The 21,835-nt window shown below is 36.5% G+C and overlaps 2 protein-coding genes across 2 annotated transcripts; both read left to right on the forward strand.

The window, feature by feature from the left end:
- The first annotated feature begins 3,125 nt into the window (after positions 1 to 3,125).
- On the forward strand, positions 3,126 to 4,615 carry LOC107796882 (nectarin-1-like). Its single transcript, XM_016619706.2, has 2 exons — positions 3,126 to 3,295; positions 3,985 to 4,615. The coding sequence occupies exons 1-2, from the start codon at positions 3,178 to 3,180 to the stop codon at positions 4,551 to 4,553; spliced, it is 687 nt and encodes a 228-aa protein (XP_016475192.2). The 5' UTR covers positions 3,126 to 3,177; the 3' UTR covers positions 4,554 to 4,615.
- A 5,593-nt stretch (positions 4,616 to 10,208) lies between these two features.
- LOC107796881 (nectarin-1) lies at positions 10,209 to 11,567 on the forward strand. The gene is made up of 2 exons (XM_016619705.2): positions 10,209 to 10,449; positions 10,864 to 11,567. Exons 1-2 carry the CDS (start codon positions 10,320 to 10,322, stop codon positions 11,400 to 11,402), a joined length of 669 nt encoding a protein of 222 aa, XP_016475191.1. The 5' UTR covers positions 10,209 to 10,319; the 3' UTR covers positions 11,403 to 11,567.
- Positions 11,568 to 21,835: the final 10,268 nt, after the last annotated feature.

Here is a 21,835-nt window from a genome sequence, read left to right on the forward strand (position 1 = left end):
AAAAGCATTTGACCAAGCTATGGAGTCCTTTTACCAATCTTATTATAGTCTGCCTAAAGAAGCTAAAGGAATTTTCCAGTTAGACAAAACCCAGCTTCCCAGCATAAGACTAAGATATGACAAAGCTAACTTCTATGTCAGTTATTTATTTTTTTGATGTACTGATCTGAGGTTTAGAATAATGTAGGGGAATTCTCTCCCCTAATATAGCCTTTTTTTGCCTCTATTTAACAGATTGAGCCATACCAATTTGTTAATTGTAATATTGTATCTTAGAGGTCAGGTCTAGCCCCCTCAATAGTTATCTCTAAGATATAATACTCCTACTTAGGATACAGCTGAGTAGTTCTTTTTAAATAAAAAATGATAAACGTGACGACCGTAACATGCACTCACAATATGATAAATATGACGACCGTAACATGCATTCGCAATACCATAAATGTGACGACCGTAATATAAACTCACAATATGATAAATATGATGATTCTAATATGTACTCACGATTTGATAAATGTGACGACTGTAATATGCACTAATAATATGATAAATGTGTGGACCGTAATATGTACTCACGATATAATATTATGTAATGACTAGAAATTATATTGTAATCGTAATAATAAATAAATGGTGGATATATATGAATAATTTCTCAGCTTTTGATTTTGATTTCTCAGAATGCATCTATGGTGTCTTTTAAATAACGAACTAAATTGGGTGACTCTTAATGTCTTTTGTTATCCTTTTGGTTAAACAGAATACTTTGATCAATAACAATTCCAGTTTAAGCTTAAAGAAGACTTGTGTAAAAATCTTTTCCGTACTTCAAAATCATTGAATTTCACAAATTATCCAGAAATTATATGTTAATGGGTCGTTTGGTTTACATACTATTAGTTATGTGATGATTAATTATAATGCATGATTGTTTACTTTGTGATAATAAGAAGTTAAGACATTGTTATACATGATTATTTTATGCATTGAAGATTATTTTATGGATTATTTATGCAGATATTATTTGTCTAATTATGCGACCAAGCGGACATTGTACTAGGTTATACGAGATTTTATTCTAAAATTAATTATTCATATACCATCAATCAAACGACCCTAAATGATTAAATCAGTCAAAAACTCTACTCACTGGAAGCTAATATTCATAAATGAAAACCTAAAAAGGTAAGGAACGTAGAAACAATAAACTAGAAATATATAGAGAACAGTATATATATATTATTTACATTGTAATCTTCCTTTCATGTTAAAAGCAACTTAGGAAATACAAATTCACTACAAATATGAGTCAAGAATTGGATTAACTCTGGGGCTGTGGAAAAAAAAAGATCGCGTTGAACAAAAAGGAGAAGACGTACAAAGAGAGGGACATACAGTGTAAAATTCCATATTTGGGGATTTTTACATAACTAGCGAATCGGATTCACTATTTCTTTTTATTAATCAAACTGATTACATACAGTTATACATATATTATATATCGATAATACATATATTATATAAGATGCATTTGCCACTTGAGTTTACATATTTCCGCTTTCTCCAAACATTTGGAAAAAGCATCAATTTTGAGCTTACTACTTAATAGGAAATTGATGTTAATATCAAAGGCTTTATTTAATTCAATATGCAGCTTTTACACCAATTAGTATACCAGACGTGAATATTACCTGGATAAAGGAATGAGTATAGTGATTTAGCATTAGTTTGTATTCAATGTTACACTACTAGTTTTACAGCAATCTCAACATTTCATTTGCTTTTTATTTCCTTTCTGGAGAAAGAAATGAGTACATAACTTTTTTTGCACTAAATGAAACACCGTTACCTAGAAGTACTGTACATAGGTCGGGTTGGTTCAAATTTTTTAATTACCAAACCAAATTAATGGTGTTGGGTTTAAATCTATTAACCAATCAAACCAACAAATCGGGGTTTTCAATCTCGGTTTTTCTTGGGTTTTCGGATTTTTTCTGATAAAGTCTTCATAACATAAAATGTGTAACTTGTGCTCCAAATATTTCTTTAGTCTTAGTAAGATAGAAAATAAAATAATAATATAGGATAAGTCATAGTATTATACTAAAATATTCAATAAAAAAGATAATAAAATTGCACATAAAGCAAATATTGCTAAATAATAAGTCATAATAAAAATTAACATAATCTAAAAATACTATATAGATCACTCCAAAATAAGTATAGTTAATAAGTACTATTAGTTACATAACTAAGCACTAAAGAAAAATATAAACTAAGTTTTGCATTTTCATTATAAACCAATGTAAAATTAAAAAATAGATATCCAACACTATCGTCATTCCTAGTTTTGAATTGAATTCTTTTGTTAGCATTAGTATTGATTTGAACTTTGTTTGAGTTACTACATTTTTGGGCTATAAAAAATTATACTATTCAAAAATGCTAAGTCCAAATTTGAAATAATACATTAAAAGATAAAACTGTAAAAAAAAAATTAAAAAATATTTATAAATTATATTTCAATAAATATTTATATGTATAAAATATTTTTAAAAATTATATAGATGTACTATCGGGTTGGTTTGGTTTCGGTTTGACTTTTTTAAGTTAAAACCAAACTAAACCAAACTGATTATGATCAGAGTTTTTTTTTTCCAATACCAAACGAAATCAAACCGAAGCACAATCAAATTTTTTTTTTTTAGTTTGACTCGAATTACCGATTTAATGCGGTTTATCGGTTTTCTTTGTACACATCTTTACTACTAGTGAAGGAATTTGTCTTGTGAGTGGAAACTCTATACGTTTTTCATCATTTTAATTTTTCATTTTACTAGGTAACAAATTATGGGAGAAGGTGGTCTTCTAGATGATTACATTAATTTGATTTAGACATGGAAGTAATATAATTGGCATGGTGCAATTATATTACTTTAAAGGGGACTAGCTAGTCTCGCACACATAAGAGATTTGAGACATGATTTGCAAAATTTTGTTACTATCATTCCTTCCGTGTTGGAATCATTAAAGTGAAAGATTGCGTTCAGAATTACTTGTAGAGCCATGGCTAGACCAATAATGATCAAGAGAAATTAAACTCCTATATATGACGCCCCTTAATTATAAATAAAGCTACCATTTTCTCTCCTTCTCTAACTTCCTCCAATCCTATCCATGGCTTACATGATCCTTTTCAAGGTAGCCATCACCATTTTAAGTATTACTTTTAACAGAGCTTCTGCGTCTGATCCAGATCCACTCCAGGATGTTTGTGTCGCTAATTATAACTCATGTTAGTATTTTTTTCAATAATCAATTTCTTATCATCCCATGCATTTTCTCCATGGTTTTACTTATACTAACAAACAGTTATGTTTTTCATTGATAGAGAATTAATGTATGTGTCTTTTAATTTCTCAATGTCCTTACTGTTGTTTCTACCAATTATATACAACTTCTTCATCTATCAAAATTATTTTCTTATGTAAACATGGAAATTAGTATAAGCAAAAAGTCTAGCTAGTTTAAAGCGTCTTTGGAGCAATTTAACATGCAAACGACACATATGTATGTATGATCATTTATATATATTTACTATATATCGATAATGTAAAATCGTATTTCACAACTAATTTAAATTAACTTGTTGCAGTAGCTTGGTATAATTAACCAACTTTATTTTCCAGGTTTACAGGTTACTAATGACACCGACGGTTATAATGTATATTGTTTGCCGCTCCCGAAAATAATAACCAATGAATTTCTTTTTTTGTTTGGATATATGTGTTTTGTAGAAATATAATATATAAATTTTATACTCTTTTTGGCAAACAAATGTAGTTAGTTTCGGCCTATTGGTCAATTTTATACTTGTCCTTATCTTTTAGGTAATTTGATAGCGTAATAATATTACTTACATCATATGGTACTATATAACTTAAATATTTTATTTTTACCATAATATTAATTAATTATAAACAGCTGTAACGGTGAATGGATATGCATGCAAAAGTAATTACACATACACACCAGAAGATTTTGCATCAATGGCAATTGCACAACCAGGAGAACCAAATATATTTGGCACTAAAGTCGGTGTAGCCAACGTTGACAACATGCCTGGCCTTAACACACTGGGAATGTCATGGTCTCGAGTAGACTTCGAACGTGATGGTTTAAACCCTCCACATACTCACCCACGAGCCACAGAAATAATTTTCGTGCTTGACGGTGACTTAAGGGCTGGATTCATCACTACGGACAATGTTTTTGTTAACAAGTTGATTACAAAGGGAGAAGTCTTTGTTTTCCCAAGAGGTCTCATCCATTTCCAGTTTAATGTCGGCAAAAGTAACGCAAGTATACTTGTGGCATTCGATAGCCAGAAACCTGGCGTTCAGCCTGTAATTTCCATGTTTGCAACTAAACCTAGTATTCCAGATGATGTTATGGCTAAGGCATTCCAAACTAGTGTTGAGGAAGTTCAGAAGATAAGGGAAAGACTTGTACCTACGAATGTGACCATGGAATATAGTCATGCAATTATGTAGTCAATTAATATTGTAAACATAATAAATAAATATGGTGGATATGAATTATTTATTTATATTTATTTGTACGGTCCATCTCTTTGTCTCTAGCTACAAAGGCACAAGTCCTATATAAATGATTGTAGATTTTTACTGTTTTGTTTTGATTTCTATAACGCATCTCTGGTGTCTTTTAAACAACAAATTAAAATTTTGGTAATGCGTAACATCCCCTTCTCTCTTTTTAGGTTAATAGAATCTTTTTATTATAATTCAAGTTTAAGCTTAAAATAACTTGTATAGATTTTTTTGCCATACTTCACATGTTAGTTATGTGAAAATTATAATGCATGAATTGTGTATGCGGTGATTAAAAATAAAGTCTGTTATACACAAATTACTAAATATTGAAGCCCAAAGAATTAACCTAAATAATCGCTCACACAATGCTTAAAATAAAAATAGCCGGTGAATATATATAATATGTGCATAATTCATAGAAGAATTAACCCAAATAGCCACTCACCCGATCACTTAAATTAAAAATAGCTGGTGATGTATAATATATGCATAATTTATGTATTATATGTGTATAATGAATGTATAATCTATGTATATGACTAGAAAAAATAAATAATGAATATGACCAGCTATTTATGTAAAGATCCCTAATATATAATATGTGTATAATCATATATAATTACTGTATAATTTATGTATATTGGCTACAAAAACTAAATATTAAATAGTCGGCTATTTATATAAAGATCCTAACACACGTATATGTGCGTCCTGCTCTCATTCGCGAGCCTAATGTAAAGGAGGTTGTCTCCAAGATGAGTTTCTCTCTCTATTCTCTTCTGTTTTCTCGCAGGATGGACTTGGATAGGAGCGGAATTACGTTAGTTGATTGGATTCGGAATTGAATTGTGTAATTGATTAATTTGTCTTTTTAAATTATATATTCTCCCTGTTTTTAAGGTCAATTTAGAATCTAAACTACTTGGATATTTTTTAATTGGGGAGGATAGAACTTAGAAGATGGCATAATTAACTGTTGCTTCTGTTCACATTAGGAGAAGACTAAACCAAATTAAGAAAAAATTTCCCAGCAACAAACACGGATTTTCTAAGAATCGGGGTAGTCTATTAACAGTTTTGATAAATTCGATAGAGGCCCAAATTCAAATATTCATGAATAGTTGTATAGGGACCATTTGTATACTATATGATTGATGTTCATAAGAATAAAATGTATGTCTTCAGTTCCAAATAACTACTTATATTTGAAGACGAGTTGATTCCACAAAGCAGAAAATTTGGAAGTCCTCTAACTAATCTAACTGCCCCTACTCTTTCTTTATCGGGTTATAATGATTTTGTGACTTTTTGGATTCTTTCTCTCGTCTTACTACTGTTTATCAACAAATATCGTGACTATGGCAGGGCGGTACGCTCTGCTCTCTCGCGCCCCCTACTCTAATCAAAAGACTTAAAGGCCCCTACTGAAGATAGATCGTCATCTCAGTGCCAGTTATAAGGTTAGGAAAGCCAGGTATAATGAAATCCTCTTTTCGAATAGGTTATTTACTTGTTGATTTATTAATTATCTATGTAAAATCATAATTTTTACTCGTTCCATTCAGATTTGACTTGGACGTGGTCCCTTTGGAGGCCTTCTGTAACGATCCGACCGGTCGTTTTGAGTATTACAACTCCATTCCCCCATTTACTTCTCAATTTATACTTTACAATTGTTATATGACTTGCCGGGGTAATTGGGTCGGATCTGGTGAGGTTTTGAAATGAATTTAGACACTTAGTCTCCAAGATGGAAGCTTAAGTTGAAATAGTTGACCGGAAGTTGACTTGTGTGTAAACAACCTCGGAATAGAGTTTTGATGATTCCAATAGCTCCGTATGGTAATTTTGGACTCAAAAGTGGGTCCGAAAAATTATTTAAAAGTCCGTAATTAAATTAGGCTTGAAATGGCTAAAATAGAAATTTAAGTTTGGAAGTTTGACCGGGGAGTTGACTTTTTGATATCGGGGTCGGAATCATATTCTGAAAATTGGAATACGTCTGTTATGTCATTTATGATTTGTATGCAAAATTTGAGGTCAATCGAACTTGATTTGATAGGTTTTGGCATCGAATGTAGAAATTGAAGTTTTTAGTTTCATTAAGTTTGAATTGGGGGTATGATTCGTGGTTCTAGTGTTGTTTGATGTGATTTGAAGTTTCGACTGAGTTCGTATGATATTTTAGGACTTATTGGTGTATTTGGTTGAGGTCCCAGGGGCCTCGGGTGAATTTCGGATGGTTAAACGGATCAAATTTGGACTTGGAGCAATTCTAAACTTTTTTCAGTTCTGGTGCAATCGCACCTGCGATGGAAATGGTCACAGATGCGCGACCGCAAAAGCGACAAAATGGTCGCAGATGCGGCCTGGACTAGGAAGGGCAGTGGCCGCAAAAGCGGAGTCGCACCTGCGGCTTCGCGATCGCAGAAGCGGAAAAGGGAAGGGCCAAGCCTCATCGCAGAAGCGGACAGCTTCTTCGCAGAAGCACCTCAGACCGTAGAAGCGTGAAGGCCCTTGCATCTGCGAGATCGCAGATACGGCTAAGTGCATCGCACATGCGAAAAATGCCTGGGCAGAATATAAACGAAGGGTTTGAGAGTTTTTCTCATTTTTGGACATTTCAAGCACGTGTTGGACAAATTTTGAGCGAGAATTCACGGTAAAACTTGAGGTAAGTCACTTGTGATCATTTCTACTCCATAATATTGAATTATCATCGGATAATCCGACTAGATTACGTATTTTTGAGGTGTAAATCGGGAATTTTGGAAATTTGACCTAGGGATTAAAAAGTAAGATTTGATGATTTGGAGGTCGAGTTGATATCGGAATTTGGTAAAATTTATATGGTTGGACTCGTGGTTGAATGGGCGTTCATATTTTGTAACTTTTATCGGATTCTGAGACATGGGGCCTACGGGCAATTTCTGAGTGTAATTTCGGATTTTGCTGGAAAATTGATATTCTCATATGGAATTAATTCCAATAATTTGTATTGACTGAATCAAATTAATTGTGGCTAGATACAAGGCTTTCGGAGACCAATTCATGAGGCAAAGGCATAGCAGAGTAAAGAATTACACGGTTTGAGGTAAGTAACACTTCTAAACTTGGTTCTGAGGGTATGAATCCCTAAATTTGGTGTTATATAAATTGTTTGAAGGTGATGCACATGCTAGGTGATGAACATGTGGGAGTGCACCATAGAAATTGTGACTTAAATAAATTTTGTGAAGTTGTAAATTTAAAGAATCATGTTATTATCTGAATATTCTCCACGTGTTAGGAAATTGAGTTGAGACTCTTATTAAAGATCATGTTTAGACTATGTGCCGATATTTTGGGACCCCTAGGATTGTGTTACTGTTGAATTTAATTGTTTTAAAAAATATATATATTTCATACTCATTCATATTCATCCATTGTGAGGATATTTATGGGATCGGGGCTGCCCACATGCAGTAGGCCTTATAGGCTTTATTATTATATGGATCGGGGCTACCCGCCTGCAGCAGGCCATATAGGCTTATATCACGCTTGGGCTGAAGGAGCCCCTCCGGAGTCTGTACCCCCCACAGTGAGCGTAAATGATTTATATACGGGATGGACTTCCCAGGGCATGGACTTGCCTTACTTATTTATATTTGTGATGAATTTTTCTAGACATGGATCTTGTCCGAATCATTTATATTTGGGGATAAATTGCCCCAGGGCTGGATTGGCCTCATACGGTACCCTGACTGTCAGTCGATGTGTGTATATATATAGGATGGAATATCCCTGGGCTGGATTGTCCATAAACAGTACTAAGTGACCGAGCGATTAGTGATCAGTGAGTACACGAGGTTTTCCACTGAGATGTCATATTCCTCATATCATGCAGTATTGATCTATCTTACTTGTACTGAGTTTAACTGTTGAACTTGAAAGTATGCCTACATTTCTGTACCGTTATTTATATACTAGACTGTACCTGCGGAGCTCGTCACTACTTTCAGCCCAGATGTTAGTCTTGTTACTTATTGAGTTGGTTGTACTCATACTACACTCTGCACCTCATGTGCAGATCCAGGTGCTTTCGGACACGGCGACTGCTAGATTTCAGAGTGCTATTAATTGGATACTATCAAGGTAGTTATCTGGCGTCCGCTGACCTTGACTCTCTTTCTTTCAGTTATTGTATTGTTCTATACTTTCGCACAGTGTTTTTATCAGTCAGACTTTGTATTCATTTAGATGCTCATGTATTCAGTGACACCGGGTTTTGGGAGTGTTTTGTATCTGTAATTGTGAGGCTTTCTATTGAATTCAAGTATTATGTATTCAAACTTAAAAGATATTGTGTTTTATTGAGGTTGTCGGCTTGCCTAGTATTGAGATAGGCACCATCACGACAGGTGAGATTTTGGGTCGTGACACCTTCAATCATCTTTGCATAACGACCGAGTGTACTCAATATATAGAGAATGCATGTTATTTACTAATTAAGGCCAATTAAAGTCTCCACTAATGCTTATTTGCATTGTTTTTTTGTGTGTGTGTTGGGTAATGTTTATTCTGGTAGCAATTTACAGTTTAGTTAATATATGTATAGCTTATATGTCAATTTCTGTATTATTTTATATCAAGAACAATGTGATATAGGCAATATATATGATATATCATGATTAGTTATACTATGAACCTCTTATTTTCACGTTCCAACTCTATCTCAAATTTAAAAAAGAACAAGTTTCTGAAAATATGATTCTGCTATTCCTATAATATATTTTTATCAGGTGAATTACGCACCGGCCATTTGTTTGGTGTCAAATTAAAGAGCTATATTATAAACTACAAAACTGGAGCAATATATTTTCAATAGGGACGGCATCCATCTTTGGATGGATTTGGTTATATCCTTCATTCTCCTCTCTTAAAAAATTAATGGACCATTTCAGATTCTCCTGCTTGTTAACTTTTCTTAAAGAGTGGGAAGGATATTAGAAAATATTATATCCTCAGTAATAAACGATCATAATTCTTTGATGAGTGAAGTGAACATTCAAAACTCAGATACCTTTAGAATTTTTTTTTAATTCAGTATGTATTATTAAGGTTCTTTCTTTTTCTTTTTATGTTTAGTTTCCCTTCTTTTAGGTAGTTGCCAACTAGACCTTATTCTAACTATGAGCTCTTAAACATATTCACAATGTTAAATTATAGTACCATTTTTTGTGCAAGTCAAATGGTGCATCAAGCCAGTTAGAACATGTCAAATTGTGATAAAATGGAGACTATTTCTTTTTTCTATTTATATTCTGTTTAGTATAGGAGTTGAATTCCTTAAAGAAATTAACTAAAAACACAATGGATAAAACCTGATAAAAGTTAGATTAATGCGAGTCAACTTACCTCAAAGCACCAAATGAGACGATATGCCCAGTTAATGATCGATGGTCAAATTAAGAATTAGCAAACGGCATGTTTCGTGCTCTTACACGCAAATTATCTCAAGTCAACTAAATTCCCAAGTACATCACTTTGATTTGGCCAACTACGAATTCTCACCTCAAGCTTTTCAAGTTTTCCCTATAAATAAACAGCCTAGCTAGTTTCTCATTATCCATAAAAAACACAACATTGAATCTTCTCCTCTTCTATTTGTTTAATTCCCTTTAGTTTCCCTGTTTACTTGCTTCGCTTAGTCCAATCCGATCCCAAATGGCTGCTTTTGGAAAGATACTTTCGTTAATTGTGATAACTGTGGCATTATTAGCCATCAACTCAAATAAAGCTTGTGCTGGAGACCCTGATATGCTCCAGGATATTTGTGTTGCTGATTTCACCTCAAGTAAGTGAATTGAACTAACTAAACTTTTACATTTTCTTTTTTCCTATTGGATGAACCTATGGTTATTTGAAATTGAAACTCGGAATGCAAGACTCTTGGAAACTTTTATATCTTCTTCTTTTTGTTCTTTTATCAGGTTTACTACTTCTCGCTTTTGCCCTACCCCTTGACCCTGAATTTTGTCCTTGATCTAACAATTCTTAATTCCCTCTTAATTACTTTATACCTACATGCTTGTCTATTACTAGCTAGTATACCCCTTATCCAAAATCATGATGCTTTTTCTACTGCAAGCAAAATAAAACCAACAGGCTAAATTATACTGATATTATAATCGCTCCTTAACATTAATCCTTTCTATTTTGTGTTTCAATGGTTACTATATGACCCCTTGTGTTTGCATATCTGTAACAGCCACGAAAGTGAATGGATTTGCATGCAAAACCATGTTCACAGAGGCTGATTTCTCGTCAATGGTCATTTCAAAGCCAGGAGCCACCAACAACACATTTGGTTCCCTTGTCACTGGTGCCAATGTTCAGAGTATCCCTGGCCTTAACACACTTGGTGTGTCCCTTGCTCGTATCGACTACGCCCCCGGTGGCATTAACCCACCCCACGTCCACCCACGCGCCACTGAGATTGTTTATGTTTTATCTGGTCAACTATATGTTGGCTTTATCACAACAGCCAATGTCTTGGTCTCTAAGGTCATTGTACAGGGAGAAGTATTTGCTTTTCCTAGAGGACTTGTTCATTTCCAAAAGAACAATGGTAAAGTTCCAGCAGCTGTTATCGCTGGTTTCAATAGTCAGTTGCCTGGTACACAGTCTATTGCAACAACGTTGTTTGCAGCTTCACCAAGTGTTCCTGATCATGTCTTGGGTCAAGCATTCCAAATTGGTACTATGCAAGTTCAGCAGATTAAATCAAGATTTGCACCCAAGAAATAGAAGAGTTCTATTTTCGTTTGTTTGTTTAATTTGGGTGTGTTGATTGATTTTGTTCTGTTAATATGATAAGAAGGTGAGTTTGCCTTCTAGTTTAATCTGTTTTGTTTGTTTCCATATGCTTTTGCAATCTCAATAAGAGAATTTTTATTCGCCTATTGTTATAAATCTATGAGAACTTATTCCTCTCCAATATGCTTTTTGTTTCTCCAAAATGTTTATTATGATGTTAATGGCCGGTACAGATAAAAGATTCGTTTGACTTCGTTTCATTCAAGAAAAGAAAAATAAATCAGAGTATATATATATATATATATATATATATATATATATATATAAAATCACGTCATCATAAATAGCTAGCCAATGGTCTACAAATTAAAACCTTATATATTTGTTTAATTTTTCTTATATATTTACTTTACGGTAATATCTTATCGGAATTTTCTGCCTGCTACTTTCTTCGAAAGTTCATCTAATCAAATCAAGCTTCCTTAATTTTATCAATGCAACACAACTCGACCAGACGCAATTATTTCGATAATAGTATGATTTTTCAACCTTATATGTCTTAGTATTTTCACTAACCCCAAGAAAAAATAAATATGTTTTGCCTATATCACATGGTTTTCTCCATTTCTCATTTGAGATATGGTAATACGCTTTACGTATTTTAAATATATTTTAAATTGATGTCCTTAATGTTGGTATGAGCTGTAACAGAAGATTTGTGCAGAGATTTTAGGGAGAGATTACAGGAATTCTTTCTTATTTGTCTCAAATTATAGATTCCAAGATCATAGCCTAAACTTATGTACAGTAGTTATTACATAAATCCTTTGTATATGTTATACAAACAGCATCTTGTATTCATTATATTTTTAGAACAGTATGAATAAAAGGTTACCATTCTTGACACTTTAATAGTCGACTTCGAAAGTGAATAGAGAACGTCGGAAAAGAAACCAAAAAAATCAAACCGGACCTTTTAGTTATTACATCCGAAAGTAACTATTACGAATCCTGTTCCTTAATTAGCAGCCGTACTTTGAACAAATTAAAAGTTTACTTCTCTATCAATAATAGCTAAAATTGTGGAGACAAAAGTCCATTATGTCTTTCGGACCAGCATTATTGTGGATAGTGACGCATCACTAAACTATTTAAGAGTCGAGTCTGCCGTTTCTTTTCCTTTCCGTCTTTTTTCTATTTGTTGCAACTCTTTTTGCTAAATACTTTGTGCACAAACTTCCCATCCCGAAACCAAAACTCAAGAGGGGACGGAGCGCAATTAGAAGTATAATACAACAAATGGCCTGGCCGGATCCATTACTTTTACTTTGTATTTGTACTATATGTACAAAATTCAACAATTTTAGAAATATAAATGCAGTTACACTAAGCTTGTGTCCACGTACTGCTAATAATGGTGGGTTCATGTAGTGATATTCTAAACTTACTAACTTAAATCTTGAATTTGTTCTCAAAACAAGTCCATTGGAAAAGAAGAAACAATTTTAACAAAAAAGAAAATAGTTACTAGCAAATTTGGGCATGTTCCAAGTTGAGGCAGAGTATCTAATTATGGAATTGACAAGGCAAATTCTAGCAATATTTTAGTGAACAACTTCAAGAATGGCAGGATGGCAGCACCAAACAATGACTCTTTGCTGGGCATCTGTCGGATTTTGATTAGTAAAAACTTTACGCTGTCATTTTCTTCATATAATATACAATATATTAAGGATAACAGGAAAACGACATAACAACCGACGTCTTTATTTACGTTTTACACTACGCCACGTACCGTAAAAGTAAATGTCTTCGCTAATCCATAACGTTAAAGTCCTACCTCCTTCAACATTGACACTATTTTTTGTTTCAACCTATTTTTTATTTATTCGTCGAATATTTAGTGTAGGGAAAGAACAAATGCTACAAATGTAAAGCATCTTAACCAGTAAGTACTATTTGTTGTTATTGTCATCAATAAATATAGTGTGAGGTTTTCTAATTTGTCGTTGTTCTTATGTTGGGACAAAATAACGCACCCTTTGGGCAAAAAATCTTAATTATTTGACCATCCAATCGTTAAAGATGCATAACTCAATTTTGATAAACACTGAAGCAAGACTTTGGGATTTAACTATCAGATTATTCTTAAGTTATTCGGCGCTTACAAGTATTTAATCATTTAATGGTGTGCTACTAATTTATTTCATTTACTTTAGATGCCTGCTGTTTATTGCATAAAACTCTAATTAATTGAGGTTAAGAATCATGGTAACAATGGTCTAAATGACCATCAAAATTAAGTTGGCGACTAAAAGTGAGGCGGAAGGAATAACAATATTATCCTAATTAAAGAAGTACGTTACAATAAATTATAGGTAGATTTTCACTTCGAGATGGGCGATCAATTCTCCGCGACAAGTTGAAAACGAATGCCAACAATAAGTTCCACTTCCACCCACGTATGGATTAATTTGAAATGTATAACGTGATGCGTACGTGTATTTGCAGAAAACAAAGGCTTTTATATATGAGACTGAGCGGTTATTTAATTTGATGTGATTTTTATATCCTAAGTCATCCATGACATATGCAATGCCGCGTAGAGTTGATTGAGGTCAACCAGCCTTGTTGAATTAAAGGGGTTATATAAGGAATACGTGAACAAGTATTATTGTTGCACCCTGGTGAAGGAGGATCTAAACATGACTCAACACAAGCACCGGATAATGAACGTTTACAAGGGATAGAACCACAAGGGACAGGTTTGTAAGATGAGCTAACGTAGTCATCTTCACAGTCAACCCACAAGAATCGTTGACCAAGATCTACGGTTAATTTGACAGGGACAAGAGGTGTTCTTTGGCGAATGACACTGACGTATTGTTTAGTGGCTGCATCTTTGGTTACTGGAAGAAAAAAAGCTCGAGGTCGTGGAGGAGTGTTTTGGCTGTGGAGAGGGAGAATATATAAGAGGAGCAAAGAAAGAAACAAAGATAAAGCATTAATTGTGGAAACCATTGTTATTGAAAGTTGAGAACGAGTGAGTAAAATTGAAGAGCTTCTTTATAATGATGTAAAGCTTCTTTAATTAAGTTTCATTTATGACAGATGGCTATTTTATTTGTGAAGGGGCAAGACGAAAGCTGAAAGAATGCAGAAATAATGTTATTAAATTCATTTGTTCGAGTATACAACTTGCCGTGTAAAAATTCAATGACTATATATTAGATATCGCTGCCAGATCTATTTCGTCTAAAGGAAGAAAGAAAAGGAACGGTGGAAGCATTATTCTATTCCGTCAGAATGAAGGGAAAAAAAACATTAATCTCTATGAAATTGATCGAGATTAGTCGAGTTGTATAATAACTTTATACGTATACGATATCTTTTAAATCTTATCCTTTAGTTATTTTATCAGTGTTTACCCGAAAAACGAATTGAATTGAATTTGTACGTAGTTCTAAGGATATATGATACAACTTGATACAAACCGTAAGGATAAAATAGAAATATCAAATATGGATTGCAAAGAATGCAAAGTAAACAAGGTTGTACAGAAGATGATTTTTCGGACAAAACAAGTTGAATCAATTTATGAAGCTTAAAAAAATAACTCTTCAATATAGGAGAATATGGTACTTGGATTACAATGTGAGCCAAATAACTTGGTCCTTACAGAAATAATAATCATCCCCTTTATAGTAGAAGAATCTTACTTTAGATATAATTAAAAATACATAGTGGGAGACCCATGATAAATCAGTTTTTGCATAATTCCTGCCAGGATTCTCTCCTCTTGTAGGATTGCAATGGCTCTTGTCTATGAGCTCGATATTGACTCGAGTTTTCGGTCTTGACTCGAGCTCTCGATCTTGACTTGAGCTCGATTCTAACTCGGATCCTTGTATTGATTCGGGGTCAGTGTTGGCCGGTCTCTGAATCATAAGCTCGATAACTTTACTTTGCATCATAGTTCGATTTGGATTCGAGCTTGATAATGATATCGAGCTCGACATTGATCAGTCCCTCGGGCTCGAAACTTGTTTGTACCATCTTCGGAACCATCTCGAAGTCTTACTCTGATCCATTACGTTTTGACCTCGATCCCGAAATCTATTTCGACCGTATACAGATAGTCCCCTTGTTTCTCGGGAAGGATGTGGTGAAAAACGACATGATTTTTCAACGGCTCGATCGGATTATAAGCTGACGTTTACATTGGGCTCGACCATGACGCACGTGATAGCTGTCCCGTCGATTTAGTCTTTCAAGACATTTAATGCATGTCAGACGGTGGTCGGCCACCGCTGATACTGAACCGCCATTGCTTTAACCTATAAATAGCCCTTCCTTTTATCATTTACCACTTTTACATCTTCAATCTTTCAAATTTCCCAAGTTCTTTTTCGTATTCTCTGAGTTTATTCGCAAATCTGTGATTCCTCTTTGAAAAATACTTCTTCTAAATTACCAAATCTTTGTCACCTTCTTTAAATCAAAAATGGTGAAGACATCAAAAACCGTCCCCCAAAAAGAAAAAGCTTCTTCTTCCCAATCCGTCACCGACAAAACACCGGTGGATCCACGTCCTGAGGAGTGTCTTCCGACGGCGTGTGTTCTTACCTCCGATTTCAAACTCGATAAAGGTTCGCCGGTTCCTGGCCGATGTGAGCCTGTATCGAGATATATTTGTTCGATAACCCGGGAGCACATCGAGCGGATAAAAAAAGATTGTAACTAGGAGAACAAAGAAGTGGTAGTGCCGTCTCCTGAAGAGGATATTACCACTCATGTGAGAGGGTTTTTAAGAGTGTATACTTACCCTTTTACGTTAGGTCCCCTCGACCTTGTTATCATAGATTTTTATCCTAAATACCTAATAACCCTAGGCCAGATACATCCTTCCTTTTGGCGGATCGTTATTTTGATCCGATATTTTGTAAGTAAAATCGATGGGATGCCTTTCACCCTCAATCATCTTGTCCGATTATACCGTCCTCGCCTTTTTCGAGGAGGGTTAATAAAACTCCAACGTCGAGCTACCAAGGCTCTGTTCTCGAGTATAGACGAGGATAAGGATCGAGGCTGGATGGGCAGGTTCGTTCGAGTAAGGACTTCGGACCTGATTCCGACCGAAAAAATGCCTTTTCCCGAGGAATGGAACATGAAGGGTAAGTGTAATTCTGTTGTTATCTCCTATTATTTTGTTCTTTCATTTCTTTTCTTACCAATATTCTCCTTTTGTGATGCAGCGGCTCCCTGGATGCCTGGCGCAGTGCCCGATCTCAAGAACTGGGTACGTGATCTGGTTTCGACCTCCTCATACGCCGAGCGCTCATGGCGCGACTTTTCAAAGGACCGATAGGAGGCCAAAAATCACGGTAAGTACCTTTCTCGTATCTTTTGGTAATTCAAATAAGATGTTTTTCACACACTTCAATAAAATTTTCCGTATGCAGGTGTGGGCAAAGATACGGTTTTGAGGCCCTCAACTGTCGAGGAAGAGGCTTCGGCCTCTGTCCCAAAGCCAGTGAAAGATAATAAGAGGAAAAGAGCCCTCGTCCTCAAAGATGAAAAACTGAAGAAGAGGATGGCTCGTAAGCCGAACAAGAATATCATTCCTTTGACCGTAGAATCAGTTCTGCGTCTGAGGGAAGAAGAAGAAGAAGAAGAAGAAGAAGAGAACGATGGGTCTGCACTGGAGGCCCGAACAAAGAAGACCACTGACGTTCCACGGGTAGCTGGATCGATGGTGGTTCATAAGGCTCCACCTAGAACTGAGGATATATCGGAGAGAGATTCGGGTAGAGTCCCCGAGTTGCTGGAGATCGAAGATGCTTCCCATCGAAGCCGACGGATGGGGGATATGTCTGAAGGGGCTCTTCCCGAATCTTGTCGAACCGAAGAGAATGCCCCAGGTGATTCATTTGGGACAGTAGCAATCGAAGACTCGCCCACCTTCCCTGCTTTTTCCTCAGGGGCAATTCGGGAAGCCCAAGCTTTGGGAGCCCTCGAATTAGATAGGCCTCATAATGGAGAGGATCCTTTTCGTGACCTTTTTATCGGTGTCGAATACACTGCCGGTACAAATGACGCATCGGATCTTTTTCACAGAGTGCAGCAGGCTTTGAATCAGGTAAGCCTTAAATTATATGGAGTTACCTTTAAGTTTGATTTTCTTTTCTGACTTCGTTTCTTCTTTCTTTGCAGGCCGCGGCAGTTCATCGAGAATCATGTTCTCGGTCCCGAACCGAGCTGCGTCGATACGAGACCGAGCTTCAACGGGTTACGGAGGAGAGGAACTCCTTAAAACTCCTCTTAGGCCTAAGGGGAGAGGAAATAAAAGGCCTCCAAGCTGAGTTGGCCAGGGCTTGCCAAGATCAGATCGATCTATCCGAGCAGGTAATAATACTTTTAAAAGCCTATGGGCTTGATACCGGAATGATGGCAAATTTTTCGGTCTCACAGTTATAGTAGAACATCGAGATGATCAGAAAACTCCGTGAAGAAGTCGATGTGATAAGAGCGGAGTCTTTGAAGTGGAAAGAAGGAATGGACTGCTTTGCTGCAGAGAAAGAAACTGCTCGAACCCAATTGTCATCGGCCGAAAACCAACATCAAAAAATGAAGGAGAAAAGCTCGGTCCAAGCAAGAAGAATAGAGGAGCTCGAGGCTCGGTTGGCCTCTGAACTTGCTAAGGCCGAATCTGATGCCGAAAAGGCAAAGGCCGATGCAGATGCACTTGTGGCCGTCTATCAGGCCGATGCTGAAGCTGCCCAGGTCCAAGCAAGAGAGGCAGCCGAGATCGCCAATGCTCGAGCACATTGTGTTGCTGAACTTGCTAAGTGTCGATCTCGGAGGGAGACCCTCGAGGATATCCATGCTTGAGGTTTCGACCTCGCTGAAGAGATAAAAAGGGCCAAAGAACTCGAAGTCGATACTGAAGCCTTGGTTTCCGATGATGATGATAATGATGATGAAGAGCGGGTCCGAGAATGGGGGAGAGCCCGATAGAGAAGAGATCGCTCCTGGGGATAACCAGGAAGCTTAGTCCTTAATTTTTATGTTATAATCAATCATGTAAACAATTTTGTATATATAAAAAATATCCCTTTTTGCCGACTTGCTTCTGTTCTGTTTCCTATCTTGTGAAGATTTTATTCACGCCTTATGAATATTTTCACAAGGATTTAGGCAACTTAATCAAATTTGGACTTCGTAGCCTTTATAACCGAGTAAGCGCTTACTCAAACTTGAAATAAGGTAGCTCATATACTTAGTAGTCGAGTTGAGTGATTGTTTGAACATAGGCTTACTCAAACTTGAAGTGATGTAGCCCTTAGGCTTATTAGTTGAGTGAGTGATTCAAACTCGAAGTAATATAGCCCGTAGGTGTAATGATCGAGTGAGTGCTTGCTTGAACTTGAAATAAAAATAGCCTATAGGCTAGTAGTCGAGTGATTGATTCGAACTCGAAGTAACGTAGCCCATAGGCGTAATGGTAGAGTGAGTGTTGCTTGAACTCGAAATAAAAGTAGCCTGTAGGCTTAGCAGTCGAGTGAATGATTCGAACTCAAAGTAACGTAGCCCGTAGGCGTAATGATCGAGTGAGTGCTTTCTCGAACTCAAAATAAAAGTAGCTTGTAGGCTTAGTAGCCGAGTGAATGATTCGAACTCGAAGTAATGTAGCCCGTAGGCGTAATGGTCGAGTGAGTGCTTGCTCGAACTTGAAATAAAAATAGCCCGTAGGTATAATGGTCAAGTGAGTGCTTGCTCGAACTCGAAATAAAAGTAGCCTGAAGGCTTAGTAGTCGAGTGAATGATTCGAACTCTAAGTAATGTAGCCCGTAGGCATAATGGTCGAGTGAGTGCTTGCTTGAACTCGAAATAAAAGTAGCCCGTAGGCTTAGTAGTCGAGTGAATGATTCGAACTCGAAGTAATGTAGCCCGTAGGCGTAATACTCGAGTGAGCGCTTGCTCGAACTCAATCCTGTTTGCATAATAAATCTCGAAATAGAGGAATTTTTCTTGGATATAAGATATTGGTAAAGAAGAGAACTTTCTTTGCAAGTCATTATGCATGTATTCATGTTTTGCATCAGGGGCTCGGGCCAATTACATGAACATGGTTCGTTTTGACCATTTGGCTCTTACAACTTTTCCTATTGGAACCCTGTTGTTACAAAATAACTTTCTTGCATCAGAACTTGATATATTTGAGGGCTAGTGCCCCCCTAGTATTCAAGGTCGATTGTAAAGAGGCCTCAGATACTGTCAAATTGTTTCTAAGTTTAGCACGATCACTGGTTGCCTCATTAAAAACCTTGCCGAAAAACCCATTTGGGATAAAATCAGTCTAAGGGAAAAAGAGTACAACGCGTGCTTTCAGACCTAGGGCTTCGTGTTGAAGGATCCATCCTAGCTCCTGATCGGACTCCTGCAGGGGTTAGTTTCGAAATGTAAACGAATATAGGAGGGTCATAACTTAGCAGTAGTATCGTTTTAGGTGCGACACATTCTAATTGCTTGATAGTTGTTTGCCATTTATAATACCGAGCTTCTATGATCCTTTTCCTACATTTTCGAGAACCCGATAAGGTCCTTCCCAGTTCGGTCCTAGTTTTCCTTCGTTTGGATTTCGGGTACTGAGGGTGACTTTCCTTAGCACTTTGTCCCCGATTTTAAAATGGCGAAGCTTGGTTCTTCGATTATAGTATCTTTCGATTTGCTGCTTTTGGGCGGCCAATTGGACGAGAGCAGCTTCTCTTTTTTCATCCGATAATTCGAGGCTAGTGTTCATAGCCTCGTTATTTGACTCTTCTGTTGTATACCGAAACCTGGCACTGGGTTCCCAGACTTCGACTGGAATCAAGGCTTCGGAGCCATATACTAAGGAGAACGGGGTCGCCCCCGTACTAGATTTTGATGTTGTTCGATATGCCCAAAGAACTTCGGGTAGTATTTCTCTCCATTTTCCTTTAGCGTCGTTCAGCCTTTTATTTAGGTCTTGAATGATAGTTTTTTTGTTGATTCGGCATGTCCGTTTCCATTGGGGTGATACGGTGTTGATAATATCCTCTTTATTTTGTGGTCTTCGAAGAATTTCGTCACTTTGCTGCCGACAAACTGTTTCCCATTGTCACACACTATTTCGGCGGGTATCCCAAATCGACATACGATATGATCCCAGATAAAGTCTATAACCTTTTTCTCTCTTACTTTCACGAAAGCCTGTGCTTCAACCCATTTAGATAAATAGTCAATCATAAATAAAATAAATTTATCTTTACCCGGGGTCGATGGCAGAAGGCCGACGATATCCATTCCCCATTTCATGAATGGCCATGGGGATAGGACAGAGTGAAGTTGCTCTCCGGGTTGATGGATCATTGGTGCAAACCATTGACATTTGTCACATTTTCGAACAAACTCCTTTGTATATTTGCCCATATCGATCCAATAATATCCTGCCCTGATTATTTTTCGGACTAATGAATCGGCACCGGAGTGATTCCCACAAGTTCCCTCGTGCACCTCACGTAGGATGTAATCCATGTCTCCTGGACCTAAGCATACTGCCAATGGTCCATCGAATGTCCTTCGGTATAGTGTTCCATCTGTAGTTAACGTGAATCGAGCAGCTTTGGTTCGTAGGGCCCTCGAATCTTTAGGGTCTGATGGGAGCTTTCCATTCTTTAAGTCCCCGATTTTAAAATGGCGAAGCTTGGTTCTTCGATTATATTATCTTTCGATTTGCTGCTTTTGGGCGGCCAATTGGACGAGAGCAGCTTCTCGTTTTTCATCCGATAATTCGAGGCTAGTGTTCATAGCCTTATTATTTGACTCTTTTGTTGTATACCGAAACCTGGCACTGGGTTCCCAGACTTCGACTGGAATCAAGGCTTCGGAGCCATATACTAAGGAGAATGGGGTCGCCCCCGTACTAGATTTTGATGTTGTTCGATATGCCCAAAGAACTTCGGGTAGGATTTCTCTCCATTTTCATTTAGCGTCGTTCAGCCTTTTATTTAGGTCTTGAATGATAGTTTTTTTGCTGATTCGGCATGTCTGTTTCCATTGGGGTGATACGGTGTTGATAATATCCTCTTTATTTTGTGGTCTTCGAGGAATTTTGTCACTTTGTTGCCGACAAACTGTTTCCCATTGTCACACACTATTTCGGCGGATATCCCGAATCGACATACGATATGATCCCAGATAAAGTCTATAACCTTTTTCTCTTACTTTCACGAAAGCCTATGCTTCAACCCATTTAGATAAATATTCATTCATAAATAAAATGAATTTATCTTTACCCGGGGTCGATGGCAGAAGGCTGACGATATCCATTCCCCATTTCATGAATGGCCATGGGGATAGGACAGAGTGAAGTTGCTCTCCGGGTTAATGGATCATTGGTG

This window comes from Nicotiana tabacum, chromosome 19 (assembly GCF_000715075.1).
Source record: "Nicotiana tabacum cultivar K326 chromosome 19, ASM71507v2, whole genome shotgun sequence".
Classification (NCBI taxonomy): Eukaryota; Viridiplantae; Streptophyta; class Magnoliopsida; order Solanales; family Solanaceae; genus Nicotiana; species Nicotiana tabacum.